Source organism: Opisthorchis viverrini, assembly GCF_000715545.1.
Source record: "Opisthorchis viverrini unplaced genomic scaffold opera_v5_379, whole genome shotgun sequence".
Taxonomy (NCBI): Eukaryota; Metazoa; Platyhelminthes; class Trematoda; order Opisthorchiida; family Opisthorchiidae; genus Opisthorchis; species Opisthorchis viverrini.
The window spans coordinates 226,453-253,848 of NW_008752040.1; the positions used below are offsets into that span (position 1 = coordinate 226,453).

Sequence of the window (27,396 nt, forward strand, 5' to 3'; positions counted from 1 at the left end):
CTTGCAGTACATTTATCAGGACCAATAAGGAAGTTAACGAGCGAAAATTCGGGAAGGAACCACAAGCTGATTGGCCTAACTCCAACAAGTTTACTTCTTCCATTTCTAAAATGTGCCGTATCGCCTGAAATGTGGACTAGTAATGGTCAACACTTATGACTGGATATGTAGTTTGAATGGTAGGTGGACCAAAACGCCAGCCTTAGTCCAACAGACTCTGAAACAACAGTAACCGAAGTCATCTGTGCGGTGAAGTAAGATGAGAGGTGCTCAAGAGCATACCCCTTCCTTATAGTAGTATGGAAAGATTGGTGAAAACAACGGGTCTCCCAACATTACTTATAAGGGAAAACAGTTCGACATTTTGTACACCAATCCATTAAAACCTATAACAGGCATGGTTATGCACATTCAGGTGAGCGAACATTATAAAAGAGGGATTTATTCGAGACCATTTTAAGCTCACCGTTTGAAACAATTTACTGAGCAAACGAGTTAAATGGTGTTCACTCCCTTTTATAAAACAATTCGATAACTCGATTGACGAAACACACTCAGTTTCAAACTAAGTTGCTGTTGACGGGGTCCTTACTGTATCCTGGGTGGGCTTCTCGTTTATGGTAGTGTTCAACTGAGTCTGCTGCACATAGGCCGCCTTATATTTCAGTTGACAAGACATTCGACATACCGCAGTATATTTTCCTGACGGAAGAACACTACTCCCGAGGTTGTTCGTGAGCCCCAAGAAGGCTGCAGAATACTGCAGCCTATTGAGAAATTTGGCAATGTGTCCATCGTTTTCGCGTTTATCTTGTTTGTGTGCGACCATATGAGGACTTCATCGACTGTCAGTAGTTTGGTGGTCAACCCATCTGCTATAAGTTGTAGAATCAGAGATCAATGCAGGTGTGGTCCGTGTATATCAACCACTCCTATTAAGAAAGCAGCATTACCCAAACTTTGAAAAAAAGATCGTCCGAACATTAAAGGACGACTTTACCGGATGTGCACCCAAATACATAAGGATAAGAACAAACGCATCGTGTACATGAGCAGCATGTACGTAGAGAGTGAATCGTTCCTTGCTACAAAAATGTCCGGAGGCCAGCCGTCCCTAATAACCGAACATCGCATCACTTGGACGGATGTCACGTGCAGGACATGGATCAAACGAAGGTAAGCCCTGATTGGTCAGAATGCCAGCCGATCCGAGTCGAGCATCTTTGACGCTCCTCACCCCCTCACGGAGATTCTGGCACGACTTCGTGGAACACTGTGACTACCCTATAAATACAATTGTAATAATTTTCCTTTGTTTCCATAAAGGACTACGATGTCTTTCGAAATACCATAGTGGGTGGAGCAGGAAGCCAGGGGACCGATACAGAGTTGCACTACCGTTCGGCAAGACACAACAACAATGAAATCACATAAATGCTTAAGCAGCCAACTCACCTTCACGCGGCCAAACGTGAGGTAACAGGGTGAGAAGAATGTCTGCGGGATCTTGACAGAGAGCAAAGATGGGTACTGGAGGTCTGTTTTGAAAAGAAAAAAATAAAGGTATGACTTCACATTCAACACGGCTAGCAGTGGAGATCAGAAAAAAAAACTATCGAAAAACAGGGTATACTTACGTTATATGGTCGTACAGACGGTCGGTGATGCAAGAAATCCTCACCACCAACCAGCTAAACACGGGTTGACATTCAGACGCAGCACTAAATTAAGCTTGTTAGAACGTCAGTTAATAGATATATTGACCTAGTTTTATTCTGTGATCGAATGTTTGTTCAGGTAAAGTCCTAAGTGTCTTTCATGAAAACTCTCTGGCACGTTGATAAAGCTAGAAAAGGTACCTCGTTGAAGACACCACCCCAAGAAATAACTGTAGGGGTTGTTACAGGGGAGAACTGTTCAAGGAAGATTCCCGAAAAGGGCATTTGTCAAGTTTGGTCTTGTGAATTAAGCTGATGGGTCGGGCAGCCAGTTAACAAACGGTGTCATCACCCTCTCAGTCGAGTTCATGCCTTATGAATGTTGTGCACGTACACAACAAGCATACTACGGTGTACTTTGGTGAAGTTTCGCATTTGCAGACATTTATTAGACATTTTATGTGAGTGATCATTGAAATATGGAATGGTCACCATAAGAACAGCAGAAATCACACTACGAACCAGAAAGACCACAGAGGTATGTGGCCACCTCCATACAGTAGTGCGGTTGGTTCCGAAAATGTTGACGCCAACAGGAAAGAAAATAACAGAAAGAACTTCGAAAACGACGTAGAAACTCACATGCCAGATTCGGAATCATTTAAATGTGGAACTGTTGTCGAGGTCAAAGAACGAAGAACAGCCTGCATGTCTGTGGAGCGCCTGTAAATTTGTCGAAGGTAGGAGAGGAATTCACCTGAAGGACCGAAAAAAGGAGACAATTATGACCAATATCCATTCTGTCACAGGTATCGTCCAGACAATATCCGGACGTACTGTTCATTGTAAGCGGAAGTATACATGGGAAGCATTGTAAGTGTTTCCAATAAGTGCGGTAAAAATATTCGAGAATATCAGTGGTATGTGAGACGGAGCACACGAAATCGAGCCTAGAATTTCGTTTAAAGAAGCTGTGAGTAACGGAACCGAAGCACAGAGTCGTCAAGAAAAAAATCCATACTTTTTTTTAAGAAGACCAGTCACAAGGTAACCGGAGACACTTCGGCAGTTCACAAGTAGTTTCGTACTTCCCCAAGCTCATCAGGTAGGCCCAATTCCTGAATTTTCGTCAACCCAATGTGCTGCTTGAATACATTTTGTCAAATCCGCTAACTACACCCATCTGCACACCAATTTGATTCGTCTATGATATTTTTCGGCTGATCGTGTTACACAAAGGTCGTCTCAGGTTTCAGGTAGGACGATATCCGAGATATCGTACAACGAGAGAGGGCGTGTTGAATGCCAGGGAACAACAGTCACGCTGATGAGAAAACCTATGTACAGGGACAACGTAAGAACTTACGCCACGAACAACGACGTGAGACGATTGAATATTGCGAAGGACAACTCATTAGAACGGAGAGCTCACACTCTAGTTGAGATCTGGAAGGCAAGAATATAGTGAAATTAGGAATCAGAAGTTGGCACCCGAATGTGCCCTGGAATTTCGAGTTTGCGCGACCGTTTGAAAAAGACGGACAAAAGCAGTTACGGGAAAAAAGAACCCTCTAAATAAACTCCTGACACTCCAGCAAAGGGTCAAGGATGGATCTCAAACTATGCACCAGCTGCACTCTCACAATACAGTACACTGCGGGAAAGAGCTTGAATACGATCAGTCCATCTAGGTTTACCACCGGTTGGAGCATCTAGAACGAATTGGAAACGATGACTTCTCAATCGGTTCCAACTTTTTTCCATTGATTGAAGGGTTGGAGCATCTAGAACGAATTGGAAACGATGACTTCTCAATCGGTTCCAAACTTTTTCCAGTTGATTGAAGTTGAGGTATTCAACAGGAAATCAAGTGGCAAAACTGGGTTATGTGCATATGCCACAGAGAGAACCCAAATGCGCAACCGGTTGGCATGACACATCAAAATGGAAGAATGTATTTCTACTCCCTACGTTACATGTCCAGTGCAACGAACACTATGGGCTTGCGTCCCCTTCCCGAAAACACTTCGGTACTACTTTGCTAACACAGTGAACAGATGAAAAAAGGCAGGATTAACAACACGATGATGACGGTTAAATTGGAGTTCCATAAGGGCATTTTAAGAGGTTGGTCCAAGTGAACCTGGACATCAACAGGTAGGTGGATTTTCTGATCCACCACACTCTTGCCGGGAAACTATTGTCAGGCACGTCGGGAGTTGATGTTGCCTCGAAGACCAGCAGAAACATTTTGATGATTTCTAATGTAGTCCCTCCCCTCGGATTTTCAACACCGCCCTTTTGAAAATGTCCAAAAGTTGTTTCACAAAGCGGCTGGACCGTGAATGCGATGGCGGTGTCCAATTATGCTGGATACCGTTCTGTTCACAGAAAGCGAAGAATTTGGTGGAGGTAAATACTCTGTCATCGTCGCAGGATAAGATTTCCATAGCTCCACATTTTGTAGAATGGTGGCGCGCGAAGCGATGCACCACATGAGGAAATACTTCCCGTCATTTACTGTACGTGTCTACTAAGAGTATACGACATTGTCTACTAATCGGATCTGTGAAGTAAACAGGAAGTCGGTTTCTGGTACAGACCCTAGCCAAAACTCTATTTTCAGATGGGAATGGACGGCCAAAGGTGTCTGGAATACGTGCGAATGAGTTCCTCTATCCAGTTGTCCATATTGGGTTAAAAATCGTATCTGCATACCCATCCCCTCATACGATTAATTCGGGAAGCTCGAAATGAAACTGTACGAAAGTTGTGTGGTGTACCCCGCTGGACACCAATCTCAGAAAGAGAGAACGCATCTTCAAAGAACAGCGCGCTAAGGATCCATCAGTCTTGATTGCGCGTCAGACTGACCTATGGCATCGGCCGTCGCAGTTGATATAGAAATCACATCTGTCCTGTGTCACAAAGAAACGGCTGTCTAAAGTGAGATGTTTTGCTGGAGCGCTTTTCGTGTCTCGGAAGTCGTAGTCATTCCAGCTGTAGTGTGACAGATGAGGTCAATGCATGTATCTGCAAGGCTTGGGTCGCGTTTGCTAATTTGAGACACATATATCCCTGAATCGGAATAGGAGTGGGCACCAGGCTACAGTATGGCCTGTTGTCTAAGAACCATAGCTTGTGAGAGTGTGAATAGGCTTACTCAAAGGAAAGACACAAACACAGTGGATAAATAACCTTAAAGGAGAGGAACACAGACAGGTTCAAAAACGAACCTGAGCAAGATAGTTGCTTCGAATTGCTCTCCAAGAAGTTGGGACATCAGGGTGCGACGCTGGACAGTAGTTTCGTCTTCCGCTCCGTTGAGATCTTCCCAAATGCTCCGTCCTTCAGCTTCTAAATTCAACTGCGGAGAAACAATAGGTTAGTTGGTTAGACAACAAGTAAATCATAATCGGAATAAAACTAATTTTACTACAGTACAGAAAGGAAGGTGAAAAAGTTTATTTTCCTGATAGTTGTCAACAATATGTAACGACTACATCTCAAGGTAACAACAAGTGCAACATTCGTGTAGGTACCTAGGTCTCACACGCAGTGCATATAGCCTTGTGGAGATGTGTCTCTCCAAACTCATAGGTATTGCACCTCCATACCATTCTAAGAAGCCAGCTGCAATCACGCGAGAACAGCGGAGCAGTACAGCTAGACTAGCACATGACTAAAATCGCAGATGGCGGGCACCGGACACATGATTTATGATCATCTCGTGACCAGTACATTGAACTTAAAACACCGACAGAGAGGAAATCAGGATGCTTTAGAGCCTCTAAGACTCCCCACCAAAAACATAGCAAAATAAATCGCATCGTATACTTATTTAGAGGATTTTCCAAACCTCGCAGGATGCCGTCTCAGTTACTAAATTGACAAATTGGAAAATGAGTGCACGATTTCGCAGGTTTGCGTATCCAATTAAGATACAGTACTGCTACTAAAGTAAGCAGACTTTGGAAAAACTGACCTCTATCGACGAATGCTTTTCTAGGTATGCCTTCGACTGTACGCTAGAAACACACTGGTATTATTACAGAATAAGCCTATCGCTATGCTTCAGGTCGGAAGACACGTTGGAGACGGAGCTGTATTCCTCTAGAACTAGCTTCTGGAAGATGTCATCGCATTTGGATTGACCCCTCGGGTGTTCTATCAAAACGGGAATTGTGTGGAGTGAATAGAAACAAGTGACTGCACGTGAACTTTGGTTAGATCTCGAGCTTTGAAAATGGGTTGAAATACCATTGGGAGGGAGGTATGTCGATGAACAAGCGTTCCCTGGAATTCTTTCTGATTTAAAATCCCACATACATGAGTCATTTCCGATAAATGTGTAGTGGCTGAAATTCACCATTTTGTCAAGAAATCAACCGGAGTGAATAGAAACAAGTGACTGCACGTGAACTTTGGTTAGATCTCGAGCTTTGAAAATGGGTTGAAATACCATTGGGAGGGAGGTATGTCGATGAACAAGCGTTCCCTGGAATTCTTTCTGATTTAAAATCCCACATACATGAGTCATTTCCGATAAATGTGTAGTGGCTGAAATTCACCATTTTGTCAAGAAAATCAACCGGGCATTTTTTCGCTATTGCTCAGCGGTACAAATAACCTATTATCCTGTTTTCGAAGGCACGAATAAAAGGCAGTTTTAGGTACCATATTTTTTGTGAAACGATAGACCCAGTATACCTATTGCAAAAGGAAACATGGATGCGACGAAGTGGGAAAGCACATGCAGTAACTCAAATGCCTGGATGACCTGAGGCTAACACCAAAGTTGTCCGAGTATGTATAACGGCGCTGCAGTCAGTAAAATACGTCGGCCGCTAATAATATTTTTCTGCTTAGGAAAAAAGGCTGAGAAAAGAAAGCTTGGATAACACGCGATGGTTACTATACACCTTATAATCTGAACCAACATACCAAGGAGCATGCTAGATTTCTTGATTTTTCACTATATACCATCCGTTTAACTTAAGGGAACCCGGGTTTGGTAGTAACAGGTCATTTGCGACGATAGACAACAAGCGAATTGATGAAAGCTTTGATAAGTCGATAGCTGGTTTGTGCACACCTTATCCTGTAAATAAAAATTTAACCCGTCAAATCATGTAGGTTTCCAACACGTTATCTTGAAGTCACGGGTGCCAAACAGAATCACGAAAGATCCTTCGTCGAACAATTGATGCGGTCTAGTAAAGACGAAACTCCTTATATACCTAAGTACATTCGAAACCCGTCAGTTCCAGTTCTACTGGGTAGCTGATCCTGGTATGAACAGGACAGCGGGAACAAACCCTTTTGAGATGACAATCCCATTAGACCCTAAAGACTCAATGGAAAAACCGACTGCCGCATCACCTGGAGGCGATTCGTGAATAATGGTTAAAAGAATAAACTCTGAACACAACAAGCAAACAATGAGAGGTGTTTGAGTTTGAAGCCACCGCATCTCAAACGACACTTCTTAGATATTATGCTAGGTAGGTTATCGGAGCCTTGAGACGACTTTCATGTTAGACATGGATAAACATCGGAAAATAATGGGGAGAAAAGGACAACTGCAAACATACAAGCGAGTTTTCGAGGGTCGTAATGTGCTCATCTGGAGTACGCGAATTGAGGAGCTTGTCTTTGTCTATACGGGGCGCGGAAACAAGCGGCAACAAATGGTGTACATCCCGTCGGCATAGCGGACAGGAAATCCATGTGCGATTTCCACTGAAACGGGTTCGGGTGGCGCTCTGAAGATAGGCACAGTAAAAAGTGTGAGAAGTAGAAACGCATTAGGATAAAACTGCACAAACAATTGGTCAAAGATTTTCTAGAAAGAAATGGATCCAAAAAAAAACACACGATGAATAGTCCACTGAAATGGACTGGGCAAGCTTGGGTCATCACGTGACCAGCGCAACGATGATAAGAAAACAATACGCTCATGTAACGTACTGTGAGATTATCCGCTGGGTACCGATTAAGCGACCAGCCTTGTTAAGAAATTCAAGGGTCACTTTTATGCTGACATGAGAACTAAGATTAAGACACATGGCGACAGACATTCATGTGCAAATTAAAAAATCGTTCATTTGTAGCACCCTTTCGGTGCCTAACTGCCATGCCACCAGAAGGAAGCACGAGGGATGGGAATATTACCAGGTTGTTAAAGCCTAGACAAACGGAGTCGAGAAGTGGGGGTTGGGTTCGAAGCACGGAGCCTGTGGCCGGTAAATTCATATTCAGATCACCGAGCCATCCAACCCCCAACGGTTTTGGGAAACCCAACGGGAAATGCGTTTCGGCGTCTCTCTGATGAGACCTAGTGAGTATGAATTCAATCGAAGTGGCGTGCGGCAATTTCACACTGGTTCGTTCCAGCTCAAATACCAATAGCGAATCAATGCAACCATTGAAGTACGGTTGCCTTCATCAAGCGATTCGTCTACTCAATTTCACGACTTAACCAGAAGATTTGGAATGAACCGACAGATCAGGCGGGGTCATCGTGCATGTATCACAAGAGTTTAAACTCAGCAATAGTCGTCCAGCTGTAACACCATTATGGTGCCCAGCTATCATGCCACTCATAGGAAGAACCGTGTTTGAGGTAACGCGTTAGTAATGAGCTCTTCCGGTTGTCTCAAAGGTTAGCCGAAGACAGAATCGTCCCAGTCCATCCCGAGCTAAAATTTTATTTGGCACGACTGACTTATAATTGACTGACTGTCTTATAATTGGTCCGCAATCATTCCGTTCTTCTAAGTCTGAGAATAAGTTCAAGTCAAAACAATACTTCCTTATGGTTTACCAAATATTGATAAGAAAATCTGGATAGCGCAATCGAGAAGTTGAATAATCTAATGCTGTGGCAGGGACCGAACGCGGTCCAAAAAATAGGGTTGCATGAAGTCAACGGCCATAAGCAGATAGCATATTTTACTCCTCTCCCGTCGCTAAGACGGATTCCTCTAGTGCGACTAAAATTACCCGGCAATTCACTTGGACTAGACAGAGATGGTTCTAGGGATCACATTGCCTGTTTCGAATACTGAAGATTTATTGATGCATGCGTCATCTGACTTGACTTAAGAGGACACTCGTGTTTTCCCTCACCACACCTGAAAATGCTGCCAAGTAAGACGGAGTGGGAATCACAGATATTCGGTCGGGCGATTCGACTATTCGTGTACCCCGTCTTCAATGAACTTATAATATTTGTATCAGAACATGGAACATTGATGATGTTATGGGTGTGGGTACTGGAGGTAGCGAAAATTAACTCACTTGAGATCGATATCGCTGGAAGCACTCTCGGTGAACCACATGACCACAAGTCTGTAGGATGAGGCCAGGTCGTAGGAGTGGAAGGTTCTTTCCAATCACTGCAGGTAAGGCTAAGCTCCACCAACGTCGCGCTTCCACATAACAAGGTGGAGCAGTGCAAGTGGCAGTGGACATGGCACCCAGAGCACCTACTCCAGTAGAGGCAGGAGGTGCAGGGGACTGTAACGTCGTAGGGCCTACCACAGAAGGTAGCCAGTGACTAGGTGATGGGGAGGGAGGGACGGATGTTGAAATTTGCAAGGAAGGTGTACCAGCGGGGGAAATCGACTGTTGCCAAGGGTTTTGTGTGGACCCATCAGGTTCAAACGTGGTAGACAATACGGAGACACCAACAGTTCCTGTTGGCGCCTGGCTGCTGCTGCTTGCAGGTGGTAAGTCTGACCGGGTTGAAGACAATAGGCCGGACATTGGTTCAGCCAAATTATCTGGAGGTCTGGTTGGGACTAGCCAAGAAGAGTCTGGTCCAAGCAAACGTTCAGCAGATAGTCCAGAGGCTTGCAGTTGGTGATTGCTGTGAAGTTCGGGCAGTAAAGGTGTTTCGCGTATGTGCAGGGATGCTGCAAAAGAATTGGTCAAGTATTATCCCGACGGAAACGAAATTTGTAAGAAGATTGCTTTACGATCAAGTTATCTGAACCCGAAATGATCACCGCGACGAGGATAAGTAAACAATGGTGGATACCGAACGCAACCCCACTCACACGGGGAAGGGGCGCATTTGCGCTATCGAAATAGATGCTCTTGGAAGGTGCACTGATGTGCTTATCAACCCATGCGATGTGTTCGCCAACCGGAACACTGAAAAAGATATTCACTAGTGATTACCTAGCGGACTGTTTGCACACTGTGGAATAAGTATCCGAAAGTCTGGCAAAACTGGCCTTCCTCTAATCTGTGGTAGAAAAGTCAAAGTGGGATACACCCCAAACAATGAATTTCGGAACGCTATTAGCCCTCTAGCTCCGTGCTATAACGTACTAAACCGAGCATTCCAGAGGTGCAAAAGCTCAAATGTCATGATAATTTTTTGGAAAGAAGCCAACATGGCTCGGAGTTTGAAACATCAGAACCTGATTGAAAGGTCTTGATTCAAACCTATCCCAGTTTATCCACCGCCGTTGTTCGGTCCTCGGCAATCTGGTGGGCCCTCAGCTTATATGCTTTCTTAGGGTTGTAGTCGATTGTTGAGACGTGGGAACCTTTCAGTGCACAACCTTCATACAGCCTGAGCGGAGCACAAGGGTTCAGATAGTGTCAATTCGCTGAAACATAGACCAGGATAATCGACAAGTCAAGGTTTGGCTCGGACAACGGACCTTCGTATCAGCAGCTCAGTCGCTTTACCCCGGAGATATCCCGACAGCAGGGTTACAAGAAAGATTACTCACAAACTATGGCTTAGGAAAATGTATGAGGAAACCCTACCCCAACCTCAACATGATTCGTGATAGGTGCTTGTTGGCATTCGAGCATTCGGTCTACAATGAAGGAAAAATGAATTGCCGAAAACTGTTCCGATTTTCAGACTTGTAGTACGTATTATACATACCATCATAATAAACGGAAAATACCGAAACGACTATGAGGTCGGTCGGTAGTGGGGCAGTATCCATAATCAGTTCCTACAAATCTCATGTTCATTCACCGGGCACTATTAGTTTAGCGTGAAGGTAGGCATCAGTAAATTAAATAAGTGGCAATAAAATATGCAGAAAAGTACTAACACATCAGATAGCACCAGTGAAAAAAGACAGTGAAAGGTGGAGAATTATGGTGGAGACATATAACCAAGTAAATAAAGAAGACGTCGGGTTCACGCCAGTTTCCAAATGAAACTTCACAGGTGAGGTCGTAGTGAAGGAGGTCCCTCGGATCAACCCAAGTGTTACGTCAGGTAAGGAGCAGTCAAGTTGGTGCTATGGGACTGATTACTACGTAAGATTTCCACTGAAAATGTCAAGAGTTTCTATGGGACCGTGAGACATTCTTGAACATCCCATAATCCTGAAGTATGGACGCAGAACCAGAGCAGCATAATGATTTTACCAAAGTCGGACGCAGTACTATTATGATATGGCACTGTCATCCAGTGATAGGACCGCAGAATCAACAAGAACCGTATGCATTAATTTCTCAAAATGAACTCTTCGAAATGGACTCTTTGCCGTCGACCATTATCTAGCTTGCGAACACAGCCACGCATGTATAAAAGGCAAATGAGACGGATATCACCAATTTTCGTGGTATTTACTGGAATGGGTTAATGACTAGGGAAAAGCTGCCTACAAATAACTATGCTAACTTGACTGGATGCAACCACAGTATCGGTCACAGGTGAAGAGAATGACGGCATTATAGAGCTGAACTTACTTCCGGATTCACACATCATGTCCAGCAAAACCAAGTCATCCGTAGCAACCGTACCCGACGTCTGACAAATGACACATTCGTACGTTTTTGCTGCATTATCCATCACAGCCTGGCTCTGATCCGTTGGCTGACCTACAAGCACGATGAAAAACAGGAAGCGCTAACCGTGTGTATAACTGAAACACAGGACTCACCTGGAACCCAGCTGAATCACTCGTTAATGATGTTTTTAGACAACCGAATGTGCTATTTCAGGATGCTTCGTGTTTCATTTGGCACGATATTCGAGATATCGCGACACGTTGTATAGACGTAATACACTACTCATAAGGTCGCTAAAACTCATCGACAGCCCATTAGCGGTTTCACCCTTTTTGTACTCATCAGGCAGTCGCAGTTCCAGAGTTTCCGTCGACCTTATGAGTAGTGTATTAAATTTCTACATGTATCGCGATATCTCTAATAGCATAGAAGCCGAAGTTTGAAATGGCCGGGTGTGGCACATTCAGTTGCTTGAAAACATCGTAAACAAGAGATCCAGTTGGGTTCCAGGGAAGTCAACCGTCAAAAACAAATTGGTATGCAAATGAGTTTATTGCGCTGAATATACTGCATGCTTCAATCTGACTGGGACCCATCACTGGAACTACACCATGGTAAGCAGATTTCTAAGGATTTTCGACAAACATGCCACACCGAGAAGAATCCAATGCAATTCCCATACGCCGTGTGCAAAATTGGTGACTTTTTAACGGTGGCGTTACAAGTCCAAGCTTTGAAAGTGAACAACAGTCTTTCGAATTCTGATACATTCACCTAACCCGTCCTATTCAGGACGAAATGTGTTATGGACTGATTTTTCAGAGCTAGCCATTCATGTTACTTGCAAAAAATGATCGGGTGCTCCATGAGGATCTCGAATAGTCAGGAGTAATTGTCTGAATCTTAAAGTCCAAGGAAAACTCACTCAAGTTGGACATAATTTATTTGACTTCCTACACAAAGACCAAGTGAGTTATTTGCCAGCTGACTGATAATCCGCTTACTTATTAACTCCATTTCCTTCAGATGCGCTTGTGCGAAAGCTCGCTGCTTGGAAGCCATCTGTTGCATCAACCGATGGCGACGCTCTAGAGCAGCCGTTTTGCGTTCTTCACGCGTTGCAGTCACAGCACCGGGTGTAGGCGTAGTCCGACTAGGTGAGCTTGGAGGAACCGAAGCTTTGCTGAATGAAAAAAGTGAAAATGAGCACAAGTTCTGAACTAGGACGTGGAGAAAAAGTACGACAAAAGAGAAAAGGTTACACTATCACTGTTTCAGTTTAGCGCTCTAAACGTGCGTGCTACAGAGACAGGCACTCAGCATAGGGTTGTAGGTAGAACCCACAGAAACAAGGAACTGTAAATCAGGCCCAATAATAACATAATTAGGTATTGCAAAATACAGCAGTTCATCAACGGTGTTCTCACACTAGTATTACTGTCTTTAACGATGTTGAGAGAAAACAGGTAAAGTACACTGGGTAAAAGCAAGAAGGACATAACCTGCTACAACTAGTTTACGAGTACTAATGATTTAGCTATAAGGTGAATGCGGTCTGAGGAAAGTTGTTCCGACCGGGTTCCACTGACCTGTCATTAATAGATACTGTGGTTTTCAACAAAGAAGCATCAGACTCAGCAGAAATAATGGCTGCTGTTAACGGTCCAACTGTCTCGTCGTGGATGTCATTTTTTGTTGAAGATGAAAACGAGTCCATTGGCTGAAGCCGAAGAACCCGAACGGTTGGGTCGAATGGCCGACGAGCTCGCGTTAGATAAAGACGAATAGCTGCATCATTGCCCTGCGAGATCCTTGCAATTTTATCCAACAGTCGTTCGATCCAGAAAGCGCCATCACCGAAGTCCGCACACTGGTGTTCCTCTTCCAACTGCCTCTTTTCAAATTCAGCAAAGCATACGTCATTGAAGTCTGGACAGGGAAGGCCGGTCTCACCGGGAGCTAAACAAAGGATGGTGCAAGAACGAAAGATTAAGCGATTCATGTCAACAAGTGACCAGCCAATCTGCAAAGACTGAAAAGTGATACTATGATATATGGGCTGGTAGTTGCTCGGATATGTCCCTCAAAAATCACCCACTTTTCTTCTGACACACACTTAAATACAGGAGCATAGCACTTTTGACTGTACTGTACTGTACTGTACTCGGAAAGTTGGAAGGAATTTTAAAGTTTGACCGCTGAAAATCTGTTAGTCTGCACTAAGAGAAACTGTACAGCTGTGTCGCTCTTGCTGGAGGTGGTCGGTGGTGGACACCTCAAAATGTATGCGCCGCGTGATGAACTTCCATACGCAAAAAGCACCAAATACAAAAAAATTAAAAAAACGTTCAGCTGTAGCGCCCTTTCGGTGCCTAGCTGCAATGCCACACTAGGGAGGAACGAGGGCTGGGATACTGCCAGGTTGCCCAAGCCTAGACAGGGGAAGTCGAGAGGTAAAGGTCGGGTTTGAACCACGGACCTTCCGGCCAGTAAATTCGCGCTCCAACCAACTGGTCCATCCTACCTCGTAACAAATATTGAGTAAAAGTAGAATCAGGTTCTAAGGGTACTCACTGAGAAGTCGCGGGTATGTGATGACTTCCCAAGGGTTTGACCGATTTCTCGCACAGAAAAATGCGTGAACCTCAAAAGCAAAAGTACCGTAAGTTCCGTTGTATGTCACGCAATGATAGCAAGGTTTAAAAACACCGGACTGGATGCAAGAATAGACAAACCATGTGGTTCCGGCGGCCTTTCGGTTAGAAGATATATCGGAGCGAGCGGACCTAGAGTGAAAAGAAGTGCTACAGTTTTTAACTAAAAACCGTGCACCAAGATACAGTGGATCCAGCTTCTACCGTTTCATTGACGTAGTGAGAGCGTTACGCAACGAACGCAATAGTGTTGGAGAAGGACCGTCACTGGCTACGTGACAGTCATAACTGTCAAGGCCAACAACTATTCATTTGTCTCGCCCTGGAGTCCCCATCCGAGGGGACGACAATTGCCAACGCGACTGAATCGATTTGAGAGGACTTTCATGCCTCATTGCCACGCCATGGAATGATCACCCCAGAGTCGTCTCCATTTGATACATGGCTAAGCGAACCCGTCCCGGGGGCAAACAGACCTCTTGCACGGGAAGTACATAATCTAACCAGCATAAACTATGGTGTGGCAGACTGGTCTATTGAGGAAACGTTGACTTTCCTGAAAACCATCTGACATACCAAAGGACTACTGCCCCGATATTCTCATCACACCCACGCAGTAATTCGGAAGCATCGGTGGTCAAGCACACAGCCTGCGAGGATCACCTGCAGGTCACAGGTACGATAGACGTAACAACCGCAGTGTACACTCTAGTCTTACAAACCAAACTGATGTCACGTTAGCGCACGGTCAGGCAGTTGCAGTTTAGACAACACCGTAAGCTGTCTGACACCAGCCAAAATACTATGAAAGGTCTGGCAGTCATAATATCTCCCTCCTAAAAAAATAATGTGCGTGAAAACCACAAAAATCACATGACTATAATGAGGCTATTTTACCGATGAATGGGGTGTCTCGAGTAGCATTACCGCCACCACTAAGCGTATCAGCGCGAAAGCATCCTCAAAACCTTCATTGGCGTGTCCCATAAAAGCTCCCGTATTTTTCGTTTTGGAGTGACAGCAAACGCGAAACGTTCATACGATTACGCTTCAAGACAGTACTGAACTAAAATTGAGATGAAACTTAAAAAACACTGGAAAATGTACAAACTACTGACCAAGAGTGGAGGACTCCATTGTGTTCGGTTTCGGGGGAGGCTTCTCATCGGCTGTCAGATAAGCAGGGGGTCCAGCAGCAAAATAGCGCAACTCTGGTGCCAACTTAGCCAGGTTTTCTGCCGTGAGGTTACTGCGTGTGAGTCTCACAGCAGACTGACGTGCTTCCTCTTCTCCACTCGCCATATTGTTCGAACTACCGAAAACGGCAGTCACCTGCATAACATTGTTGTGCCCACCAAGGACAGCAGTACAACGAGGATGGGCTGAGGTGGTCGGCAGTGTTTTACCGTTAACTACATCGGCTTCATCCTCCTCAGGGGAGTGGGAGAGGTTAAATAGAAAGTTGTTGACTTGGACCTGGTCTAGTATCACGATGTCATCCGTTATTGAGGGTCCAGTGGTTCCGGAGGGAGTTGGCGCTAGGGTATTGGGGTCGACGAACGAATTCCCAATAAGTATTTTTGGGACTGCATCCGAAGAGCCGGAAACACGACTCCAATAAAGACGGGCATGCGCTTTGATTAGCAACGTCAAAATATTGTCCACGAGCACACTGTTATGGGGTGGGTAGAAGCGAAATGGGGATACAGAAGCAAGAATCCTAAGAGAAGCTTAAGAGAACATGCCATGCAACCGGGTTAATGTGCGTATGCAGTTCAGGAGCACTCACCAAAATTACTGCAAGCGAGCCACTATTGTCAAGACAAATTCAGTTACGGAGCTACTCCGAGCATAACAGAACCCGGATATCAATGTGCGATATAGCAACACAGGAAGTAAAACAAGTCCTCTCCATTTCCCACTGTGCCCTCAGTAAGTCGTGAAAGGTTTCACGTTAGTGGGTCTTCTGGATTCCAACATTAACAATCACAGCCCGGTTAAATCTGAGGTTCCGGATTAGTGATTGTTAGATTCCCCGTGGGAACCGATAGCTAGTTGAGATGCACAAAACCCACCACTCACGAGTTGACCGAATAAGCAATCAGCTGTTTGATACAATTCGGACCCCACAAATAAAAATTACTCGCTAAACGACCGCTGTTGTTGCTCACGTAGTTCTGAGTCAAGTGTGCAGACGCGAGTCAGCGAGTCGCCTTGTTCAACCCAATGAGCCTTAGTACATCGTCAACATCGTAGGCGACGACAATTGTGATGCTGACACTGTATTGAATGTTCACACCGAAATCTTCTGAAGAGAAGACAGCGAAGAAGTCTAGAACTCCAGCATAAAACAGTCATTCCGAGGGGCCTACATCTACCAATACTGGTTCAAACAATGTGGACAGAAACTGAAGACACCATTGATATCGTTCAATGTCCACATCTTGCAACAAACTCAGCCAGACGCAATCAGTCACGGAAATCCATCCTGGACAGAAGGCCGCAACGACACCACCTGAACTTCTCCAATCCTTCTTCCGATTCACAACATGCACATCTCACGTCTTTCAGGGAGGAGTAGAGGACAGCGTCTACCTAATCAGATAACAATGCGGTGCATGCTGTCAAGACAATGCAACTTACAGATGTTCTCCACAACTGATGCCACGCAATCAAGTCCCCGTTGGAGATCTGGCGAAGCAACTGTGCATCTGGCACTCACAGAGACAGCAAACGACCCAAAGAAACCTCTGGTCTTATCGTGAAAAGCTTAGATCTTACTGATGTACCATGGATAGTGTACCTCTTCAACCCACTGAGGTATACGGGGATGCTCTATTATGATACCAAAAGACCTTCGAAAACAACTGGTATAATGAGCGCAATTTCTAAGTCTTGTTGGTTGAGCGGTATGCTGGTATCAGGAACTTGCTTTGCCGCCAAGTCAGTGGGTCAACGGCTTTAGTTAAGGCTATGCGCCAAAAGGAAGCCACCATCGCATCGACTACGTCAGCAAAACGCTAAATTAACGTTATATATATATAGTATAGTATAGTATAAAGTATACTCGATAAAGTACGCTTGGAAAGAAACACGGACACTGGTGGAGTTTGAAAAAACAGTACGTGTGATGTACCTACCCAGAATTGTTGTCTGTGATCGATGATGAGACTGAGGGGATCACACTAATTACAGGTTCAACGTTTGGACTCCGTTTCAATTGAGTCGCAAGTACCGTCGGAGCCAGCGAGATATGCGGACTAGGAAACTGTTCGACAATCAACCAGCAACCCAAATTGTCCTGCAGGCTGCTCCGAGGAGGGTAAGGACACTTGAACAAACTGGGATCCCAACGTGGCAGGAAAGATTTTTTGGAAGTAGCTGTTGGCCGAAATGCAGAAGGTCCCTCTGACACCGATGTTGATGGGCTGCAAGATTCCTTCATTTCATCTCTGACCAATCGCATAAGCGCATCTAAGGCACTGTCATGTTCATCATCACTATCATAATCTGACGTTCGCATCGGCCCGGCCAAAACGTCAGAGATTTGATCATCATCGAGCATATCGTGCAACGAGTCTGCACATTCCATAAGCTCATCGTCCGCCTTAGCACGCATGTACTGGTCTGTTTGCTGCTCTGGCTGGTCCACCTGCATCAACTCAGGCCGAACCTATATGGGAGAAGTAAGATTATTTATACAACGTGACTGTTGCTTGATTGCATATCACGGCATAAGACAAGCAGTCGCTTTCGAGGAAAGCTTCTAGGTTGTTCAACTACCTAACAAGTATCAAAATCTCATGTCCATACATACCTGTATCATGCTACCTTGAATAAAGTCGGGCTTTTCGCAGAAACCTCCTATGGCACTGATGGAGACGACCTCCAAGGGCAAAACGTTCACTTTATGCGGTTACGTTCAGTCCATTCCAGTTTTTTATCGACATGGAGTGAATGGGTTGATAAAATAAACTCCAACAACATTCCCATACACTGATGCACATGTAGAGGCACTCCGTAATATAATTCATAAGTCGATACGGTCGGCAAGATGAATCTTGTCTTCATAAGTTGACTTCATATTCCTACGTCGGGCGAGATGGCTCAGTGGTTGGAGCGCGAATTTACCGACCGGAAGGTCTGCAGTTCGAATCCGACCTCTGTATCTCGACTTCTCCTGTCTAGGCTTCGGCAACCTGGCAGGATCCCAGCCCCTGAGCTTCCTTTGGGTGACATCGTAGCTGGGCACCGAATGGGTGTTGCAGCTGAACGATACTCCTAGGTGCCCCCTTGCAGCGTATCAACGAAACTAGATGGGATCCAAATCACTGGCTTTAAGGAACATTCAGTCGGCTTCTTTTCAGAACACTGATGTTTGCATTGCAGCACAACTTAACGCTTAGAAAATCCTATTCACCCTGGATAACTAGTTTGTCCTCTATTTGGGGGAGTCTACCTTCGTAGACCGGATAATTTGTTTTTGCTCATACGGAAGCATTCAATCTCCAAAGGCATTCCCATTTGTATTTGAAACCCTTGATACCCTAGCGGCAATTTTATGAAATGGTTCGATGTACGCCGTTCGTAATGCTTTGTGCATTACTTGAGATAGCTTAAACAATAAAGAAAACCACAGGGACCTAACACTGCCCGGAGGAATTCACTTACAGGGACAGAGCACTTTTGCCCTTTGAGGTCTCTCCGACAAGGTGTGTTGAGGGCACGGTCTAACAGGTGAATAATGAGGCCCAAACTTTCTTCCGTCACAAGTGGATCACCATAGACATACTGCAACAAGGGAAAGAACAAAGACAATTTCGAAACAGTCAACAACGAGAAAAGTGGCGGTGGTATTATAAATGACATATTCAAGCTCACAGGATCACGCAACACTAAACACGCAGCAGCAGCAATCGGTTCGTGCTATCATTGAGCTCCTTCATTCGGAAAATCACGTCCTCACGCTGCATAATGGATGTATATTATCTCACAGCAAACATATCAGGCAACTTTGTCAGTTGTTGAGGCGCTCCGTTCAACAAAACTGCATAACGTTTACTTCTTTAACCTTTCAAATATTTCTTAATTTATTAGGTGGCTTCCGTGAAAACAAAACATAGCCGTGGCGTCCTAAACTCGAATGAGGCTATGGCATGGAAGTGAATGGGAGCCAGATGTTGTTATGTTTGTCCATAAATGGCTAGGCGAAGATATCTTATGGCTGTAGTAAAGCCAAATCCACATATATGATTCAATCCAACACAAGGGCGGATTACAAAGACGTCTAGCAGAACAATGCCGAGGTAACCCCCGTCACCAAAAAATAGTACTTTGATCGGAAAGACTCCCGTCGTCAGGACCACAAATAGTAATTGCGGAGGTGAATTCACACGATAACCAGCTGTGAAACCAATGGTTGTAGTCAACAGGCCTTTCATAAACGCTGGTGATTGTCGAAAAAGCATACAATGTACAAAAGAAGAACGAGACCTGGTTATTGCTGTTCAAACAGCGAATAACCTACCTGCTGGACTGAAGGCTAAGACACTGGAGTGGAATCTCGCTCAACAACGCACAACTAGTAGAGAACTGCATGATCGAAATCAGGTCAAATATAAAGTCGAGTAAAATAGGCTAAGCCCTGATGACTGGGCCAGACGTGGGGAAAAGCTAACCCGAGAAAGATGTTGGCGCGACTGTTTCGCGCTAACCTGACTCCACTACCGTGCAAAATACAAACAGAATCGATCAACAAACCATCTAAAGATCAGAAGTTCAAGTCTACTAACGTCCACAAGAGCGTATTTTGGAGGCAGCTGATGGATAGGAACAAAACCTCAACGACAGTTCCTTTTAGATGAGTGCTCTTCATGTGACCCTTGAAAAGAGCTCAGGTTGATAGAGTGCAAAGAAGCGAATCTTCCTTTCAGCTTTCAGACGATAGACCGTGTGCCAGGGTGCGTTGGCTAAAACTGCTACAGTGGAACAGTCGATCGCTACAGGCAGTGGCATAACAAGATCATTAACATTGAGTGGATAAATAACATCGAAGGCCACAGGTTTTAATGCAACAATGCCACGGTCTGTGCGATCGATTGTCCACCAGTGTCACCAACATTCGAGAAAACGGCAATCGGCCGGTTTTGATGCCTCGTTGTCAAACCGTACGCTAACAACAGTACCGTGTATATGGCTGGACGGAAAGGACTTTGCGAACAAAACAGTTTCCCGACAAGCGAAGCATGCGCATTGGCCAGTGTAAATTATGGAGTCTGACCAATCTGTTTAGTTCAGGGAAATGATTTCTCTTGAAAATCACTTGAGGGATCTCGGTGCTGCTGGTTTGATGTTCCCACCAGGCTCGGATAGACACCAACAGTCAAACACTAGAGGACGCTTCTGCACCTCCACCACCTGTTGGTCATCTTTCTAATTCCCGGAAAAGTCTGATCCGTAAAGAACCGCAAACCTTACCCTTGACGGATGATCCGCTCATATGACGGCACCACAACTATAGGGAGGTAGTAGAAGCTGGAATTCCTCATTAGGCAAGTGAGTTCGTATTTCGCCAGTCCGAGATAGGTGAATTTATCTACCACATTCAATGCCTCATTTGAAAACACTAGATTTGGATTTGATACCACCTACGGTTGCAACAATACTCTGTACTTCACAGGTAAGACATACATGATTGTGCAGCTAAACTATTAGTCTATTGGAAGCAATTTGTATTTCAGGCACATCTGATTTAAAGAGGACAACATTATCAGCATACTCAATGTCTAATGGGAGAACAACCCAAAATTAGGCGAAAAAAAACTAAGAAACCGAACTGATTATGGTTCATCGTGGTTGATAAAGGGGTACCGGTGGTTTAAAACGATTACAGTAGACAGTGATGGAGAAAAGAGGCACTTTTCAGCTCACCAGACAAAGTTGGATGAAGAGGAGGAAATGCAGGTGTCTGCTGTGGAGTATGTGATCCAAACCCAAGAAATTAGGAGGTAGTGGTTTGGGCGTTCGATAGGGTGGCCAGAGGCTAGACGGGTTGGAGACTCCATGGCGCTGGCGACAGCTGAAAGTGAAAAACAACCCAATCATGAGATGATGGAACGGTATTTCTGTCACTTGCGAGATGCGCGGACTCCTGTTACCAAACTGTGAGACCAGCTTGTCCAGCCATTAAAAAATACCCTAACGACCGGACTGAAGAGATGTAGGGTGCCGATCATTCGTGTCGAAATCTTAATCACATACGCCGAACTATCTACATCTATACGTGGTGCGAGTAACAAGCCTACGACACGCTCCGATTTATATCGATTAGTGAAACATGAAACCTGGCCTACGAACGGAAGACAGGAAGAGGCATTCAAGGTTAACATCTAAGTGCACATGAATGGACGCAGTGGAGTCAGCGACGCTATGGTTCCACGCGACAACGATACACGCTTCTAAGATAAGCATCCGCGCAAAAAAGCACGTGCTACAACGATACAGACCTCTGGCTGGGGCTTTAACATGCCTCTGAAAAAATGGACAATATCCGGCGAGAAAAAAGGCGAAACAACAAATCATAAATGTGGTATACAGTTGAAATGGCACATAAATGCGACAGGTTAGTAAACAATCTGAAAGCCGGTGAGACTGGATGTGTTTCAAAACAAATAATGTGCCAACTGGAAAATTGATAGGGAGGGTGTTTATTAGTTAACGGGCGACCAGTAGGATGGTTTTGTGCGGTTGATGGAGAGGTACAGATTGACAGGCGGTGTTCGGCCGGTGGAGATCGACAGCGTATGTGGAGTTGGACTGGTGTAGACAGCATGCATAAAAATGCCAAACTCATAAGATTCACGGTCGTACGCAGGAATAGATGTTTGGGTGTGTAAAGAACCAAACATCAACTGGATTGCGTGTTCAGTATAATACATTTGATAGCTCTCCCTCACAGTTATACCTTCATCAGTTCCCTGTTATGGAACACTTAGCTGCGTTCGCATGTCTTCTGGAAGCAAATTCTTCTATGTGCGTTCTGCTGTTCAGTGTGCGGTGTTTCCAGCTACACCTTATCGAATACCTTATCTGAATACCTTCTTTGGGCGAACTATTTCTTTTCAACGAAGATTTCATCTTGTAAGTGAAGCCAATCGACACCGCAAAGCCGAGAGGCATTATACGGCCGTTTCACCATTACTTGGGATCATCAGCAGTGCACAGTTCGCGAAACTCAGGTGGGGGGGGGGCGTTCGAACCCCCGACCTTCCAGCGAGTACCTTAAACATCGTTCGGCCATGGAAATTTCGATTCTCTTTCCTCTTTTTATTAAAATTAGCTTGCCATTGTACGCTTGAAATGAGTGTTCTGCAGAAGCTGATCCCGATATAAATCCCAACTTGAGCGCATGCAGCTTTGGGATAATATTCAAGTCGCTTTAGTTACAGGTCCGTAGTTCTGTCCTGTGAGTTGGTTAGGACGATCGACCATTCGGCGTAACGCACTGCCTTACTACATTTACGACAACAACATTGCAGGCTGAAGATTGTTGTTGTTGTTTTTGTTGTCGTTTGGGGAAATCTACGGTTGTTTGCGGGCCCCCTACTCGACCCAGCTTGAGCTTCGGATTTTTTGTGGAGATTTCACCTGCATATATGGTACAGCAATTATCCCGACAGATTGCCTGAGACCTCGGACACAACACATTTACAGGTGAAAGTGAACATGTTGCCAATCCTGCCAGCGAGGTAACGGGCACTGCATAGCGTATATGACAGCCCAGGCTACGGTGTCTATCGGTCAACCACAAGATATCAGTAAACTTGATGACCAATCAGACGGGTATAGGTTGTAACGCATACGACGTCATACTTCGTTGTTCGTCTATTGCCCTATCTTGCTCATGCACGAGATGCATAGCCATGAAGCACAAATAGCTTTCCTTTGCTTTTCGAGCGTTACGACAGGCACTGAATGGCATGATAGCACAATGACATGACTGTTTTGTGCTCGGCATATCGAATTGGCAGTACAGAAGAATAGTACAATTATAATACCAAACCGAAACAGTCAGGCAGTCCATGTACAATATGTGCGTCCGCCACAGTGTGGCAACATTGTGAATGGAACATCGATTCAAAACAGGGCAATTATCCGGCGACAGGCCTCGGCTTTGATAGCACGATGATGCCAACACACACATGCAGTTTCCGTACTTGTGTTCAGTCCTACGCACCCAGATGACACTATATGTATTGCAGCAACGTACTAATAGGTGAAAATCACGCCACCACAATGCCGGTTAAGAGAGTATAGGACAACCGGAAGAGACAAGCGAAGAGACTGTACCCTATCGTGGTGCGAGGGAAGCATGTCTCAACAACCTAGCGAATTACATTGGAAGACGCCTATATAGCAAACAAAGTCTTTCCTTCCAGGTTAGTCAGTTGACAGAGGTCTGACAAACACTCTCTTGATTTTGCAGACTGGGGGTCGGAAAAAGGAATGACAACCTATACCTTAAAAGTTACACCCATGTAGTAGTCTTAAGCCTTTGAGCGGAAGGTCTTGACTGAAGGCTGTAATTGCTCCCACATCTAGGTTTGGGTGCCCTATAGTCGTCTACGGACGACTATAAATTATGCAAACAAATGTGCCTCCATAGCATGTCGACCACCGTGTGGTGGAAGTAGCCAGGTTGCCTTATTCTCTGCATAGAGGATAAGCGAGAGGAAATTTAACTGTTGACATTCCCATCGTTCTTTAGTACGGTGGTTGAAACAAGCACTTCGCATGCCCAAATACCACCTATCAAAGAAAGTAATGTTTTCAACTCCGATGTCTTGTTGGCTAAAAGCCCACAGGAGACAGATCATAACTTGGCAACGTCAGATGAGGGTGCTACTGTCAAACTGAATTCTGTGGCATTAACGCATCCTCCAAGTTTGCGTCCACGTGATTCCCCTTACGCGTTGTTAGAAAACCTACAGCACATAATACGTTAGCAGTCCCATCATGCCCAGCGAAAGTTCGTTCGTTGATATACGATATCCAGTACGGCTAGCAAAGCACATTAGGACAATTAAACTCAGTGTCTCGCTCCGATATGATGCTTAGATGCGTTTACTTCGCTGCTTCCCAAGATGCAGATAACTTGTTCTTGCTTAGGGAAATAAGGCTGTTTGTAGTACGTCCCTACCCATCTGCTTTTTTTCCATTCTTTACTAGGGTATTCTTTCTCACCACCAGTATCCATCACCGGTGTATTGTCGTCGATGACGACGATGGTGATGATGAAGAGACAAAAAGAGCATATAGGATCTGAGTATTTACTTGATCAGCCTCGATGCACCAAAACTAATTCCGTCGGCTACCAAGTAATGATAGTCACATTAAACAAACAAAACACAAGAGAACAGTCTGTCCCAAGCAAGTGCATATCATTTAGACCACTTACTGCTCTCGATACTTATCCATTGCGATCGAAGTTTCACGTCGGCTAGTAACCCGTAACGAATAGAAAATCGGGTCGAAATCGGTGTGCCAGAGGCTGGGGCGTAGGTAATAGTGACCACTGATAAGACTGCCCGAAGCCTCATCACAGGATGGACCGGAGTACGTTGCCACCTGAGAGTGGGAGAATACAATGGAATAGGCCGCACAAAAAGGAAAGCTGAAATCTAGCACGCTCCGGAAGCTTGACGTAGAAATGAAACCAGTCGCATGTGCTCTGAGCTGAGAACAGCCAAGGCACAGTGTCGGCTGGATTAAATTACATTTAACAGGTCGGGCTCACACTAAACATGAAGAAACCTGAAGGATATTTTTCTGGCTTGCAAAAGAGTCCGTAATTGGTCGTATATGTAAAACAGTGACACCATCCAAAACTACCAAGTGTCACGCCCTTCTGTTAATATAAATAGGACCGAAATGATATGGTATTATTCCGCGAATTTCCACCCATGTTTATCGTGAGATTGTAAATGGATGGAGAGACTAATCCGGATCAGTTGATTCTCTCGTGAAAACCAAATTGACTTGCAAATGAGTGTATTTGTCGCAATTTGGTGTGGGTTCAAGTAAAGGTTGACGGAAACTCGGGGACTGCGCCTACCTGGTGAGTCCCAGGAAGGGCGAAACCGGTCGTGGGCTGTCGAAGAGTTTTCAGCAACCTTGTAGTTAGTTTCCTTTATGAAAATAATCCGGATCATATTATTTGTCAGTTTTCCAAAATCAGCGCAACACTTCACCATACAAGGAATATTAAATTTGAGAATCCGCAAACGAAGAGGGGGAACAGACGAATGAACAGAACACAAAAACCAACTGGCTAACCTTCTTGAGCATCGCATCAATATTTTTGTTCGATCCGTTAATGCCACATCGTTCGGGAATCAGACTGGCCAAATCGCTTCGTTTGCGAGGCTCCGGTGTAAGTACACAGAGCAGCTCTTTCTTCACTAACTCGTCTTCTGTTAAACCTGTACATAAGAAAAAAACAGACAAACGGCACGTGTAAATTATCTGGCGAATAAGACTGCATCAGTGTATCCTTCTTCAAAAGTATATCAATATACACAACGTGTCCCACGTTGCCCCCTCAAGGGGTCTATCTGACGAGAAGCCAATCCCACAGAGGGCCCACATGAATTTTTCTTCAGCCATGACTTGGTATTTGATCCGTCATAAGCCCTCGTGAAAAAAAGAGGGCAGATAGCCCTTTTCCTATAGTAGGCTGTCTTGGAGGGAAGTACCATAACAAAAACGTCGTCAATGTAAACAGCAAAACCTCCACCTAAGTTATCTGCAACACCTTCACCACAAAGACCAGTCACGAGAAACAGTGGAAGTAGTCTCTGATGGGTCCGCTATGCAGACCAAACAAGTTTATAAATGCGTAGAAACTCTGACTGACGACCAACTCTACCAAAGTAATCAGTCGTGTTTTACGGTTTAGGGCGATTTTCTCTGCGTACTTTAGCTAGGTGAATAAATTTTGAAATAAGGAACACCGGGAAGAAATCTACGGGTGAATTTTTGGATCCGTTCCTCTAGCCTCTTTGGCCACAGGGTCAAAAGTGCACCTAATTTAAGCATCCTGATTCACAACTTCAGGTTCGGTGTACCGATGTATTAGGTTTGATTTATTACAAAGAATGTTACTGAACTGTCTTTAAATTACGCAGGCAGTTCTAGCACTTCGTTGTCTCAAGGTTAGGCAAAAACTTGGAGCTAAAATTAAATCCGTAGCACTGATGCTTCGAACGGGCTCACCATGCCCTCACCTATCCAACCGACCGGTGAACTGGTCAACATTCTACACCGACCTTGCTATTGGCCGTCAGTCAGTGACAGCAGTCGTACAAGGTGTTATTCGCCGCGACCAATCCGTACAAAACAGGAATTCACCGGAAAGTAAAGCATGGGATAGGCGTAATACATTATTTGTAAGGCTGCCGACAGCCCACAACCGGTTTCGCCCTTCTTGGGGCTCAGCAGGTGGGCGCAGTCCCCGAGTTTCCGTCAACCTTTACTTGAACCCACACCAAATTAGCAAAATATGCTCGTTTGCATACCCCAAAAAACAAATGGTAGCTGGATTTCAGGTGAGTCTCCCACAAAACCAAATTGGTTCGGGGTATGGTGGTTTCGGTCGTCACCGTCCCTGGCCTCCAATAAAGAAGACGGGACACAAGAAGCGATAAAATATCGAAGACGAAATAAAGAGAACAAATTTAGGAGGAAGTGAAGATTGGACGAATGCAACGGCATCACTGGTTCCGTGTTAAATCACATCAACTAGGGCCAACAGTTATCCGTCTGACGGGACCTTCGTTTCCGGCCCCGAAAGACGGCACGTAAAACGCGACAAGGACAATGAGCCATGTTTTTAACAATTCCTTGCCGTGTCATAGCCTGTCCACCTGTTGCTTCCCACCCAAATCCTGAAGGCTCGTGTAGGCAAACAGACTTTGGGCATGCGTAACACATGATCAAACCAGCGTAACTGATGTAATTCTATCGGACCTTCAATTGAGCGTTCAGTAGACAACTCGCCAAACACCACATAACGTATTTGGACACTGTATATGCAGTGCTCCCACCATTTCATGTTCAACACTGCATAGATATCGATGGTCGAAAGCAAGTATTTGTCGTTTATTTTCCGCCATACTTCAAACCCAGAAAACAGCATCAACTGTAACATTGCATACCGTTCCTTTCACTGACAGGTTGAGGACAGAACGGCGATTAATTTGAAGGAAGTCTGAACGAACTTTCATCTTCCTAGTACTCACTTCGTTTGCAAT

At 44.9% G+C, this 27,396-nt stretch overlaps 1 protein-coding gene across 1 annotated transcript in view; it reads right to left on the reverse strand.

The window, feature by feature from the left end:
• T265_10568 (hypothetical protein) overlaps positions 1-27,396 on the reverse strand; it is a gene marked incomplete at both ends in the record, with an annotated part of 62,279 nt that overhangs the window by 12,868 nt on the left and 22,015 nt on the right. Inside the window, 15 exons of the mRNA XM_009176977.1 lie at positions 1,456-1,538; positions 2,301-2,415; positions 3,025-3,104; positions 4,895-5,025; positions 7,253-7,423; positions 8,961-9,577; positions 11,391-11,522; positions 12,437-12,615; positions 13,022-13,391; positions 15,205-15,758; positions 17,227-17,759; positions 18,758-18,877; positions 21,017-21,164; positions 24,543-24,712; positions 25,421-25,566. Of these exons, the coding sequence (XP_009175241.1) occupies positions 1,456-1,538; positions 2,301-2,415; positions 3,025-3,104; positions 4,895-5,025; positions 7,253-7,423; positions 8,961-9,577; positions 11,391-11,522; positions 12,437-12,615; positions 13,022-13,391; positions 15,205-15,758; positions 17,227-17,759; positions 18,758-18,877; positions 21,017-21,164; positions 24,543-24,712; positions 25,421-25,566 (3,549 nt within the window). The remainder of the gene's footprint in view (positions 1-1,455; positions 1,539-2,300; positions 2,416-3,024; positions 3,105-4,894; positions 5,026-7,252; positions 7,424-8,960; positions 9,578-11,390; positions 11,523-12,436; positions 12,616-13,021; positions 13,392-15,204; positions 15,759-17,226; positions 17,760-18,757; positions 18,878-21,016; positions 21,165-24,542; positions 24,713-25,420; positions 25,567-27,396) is intronic.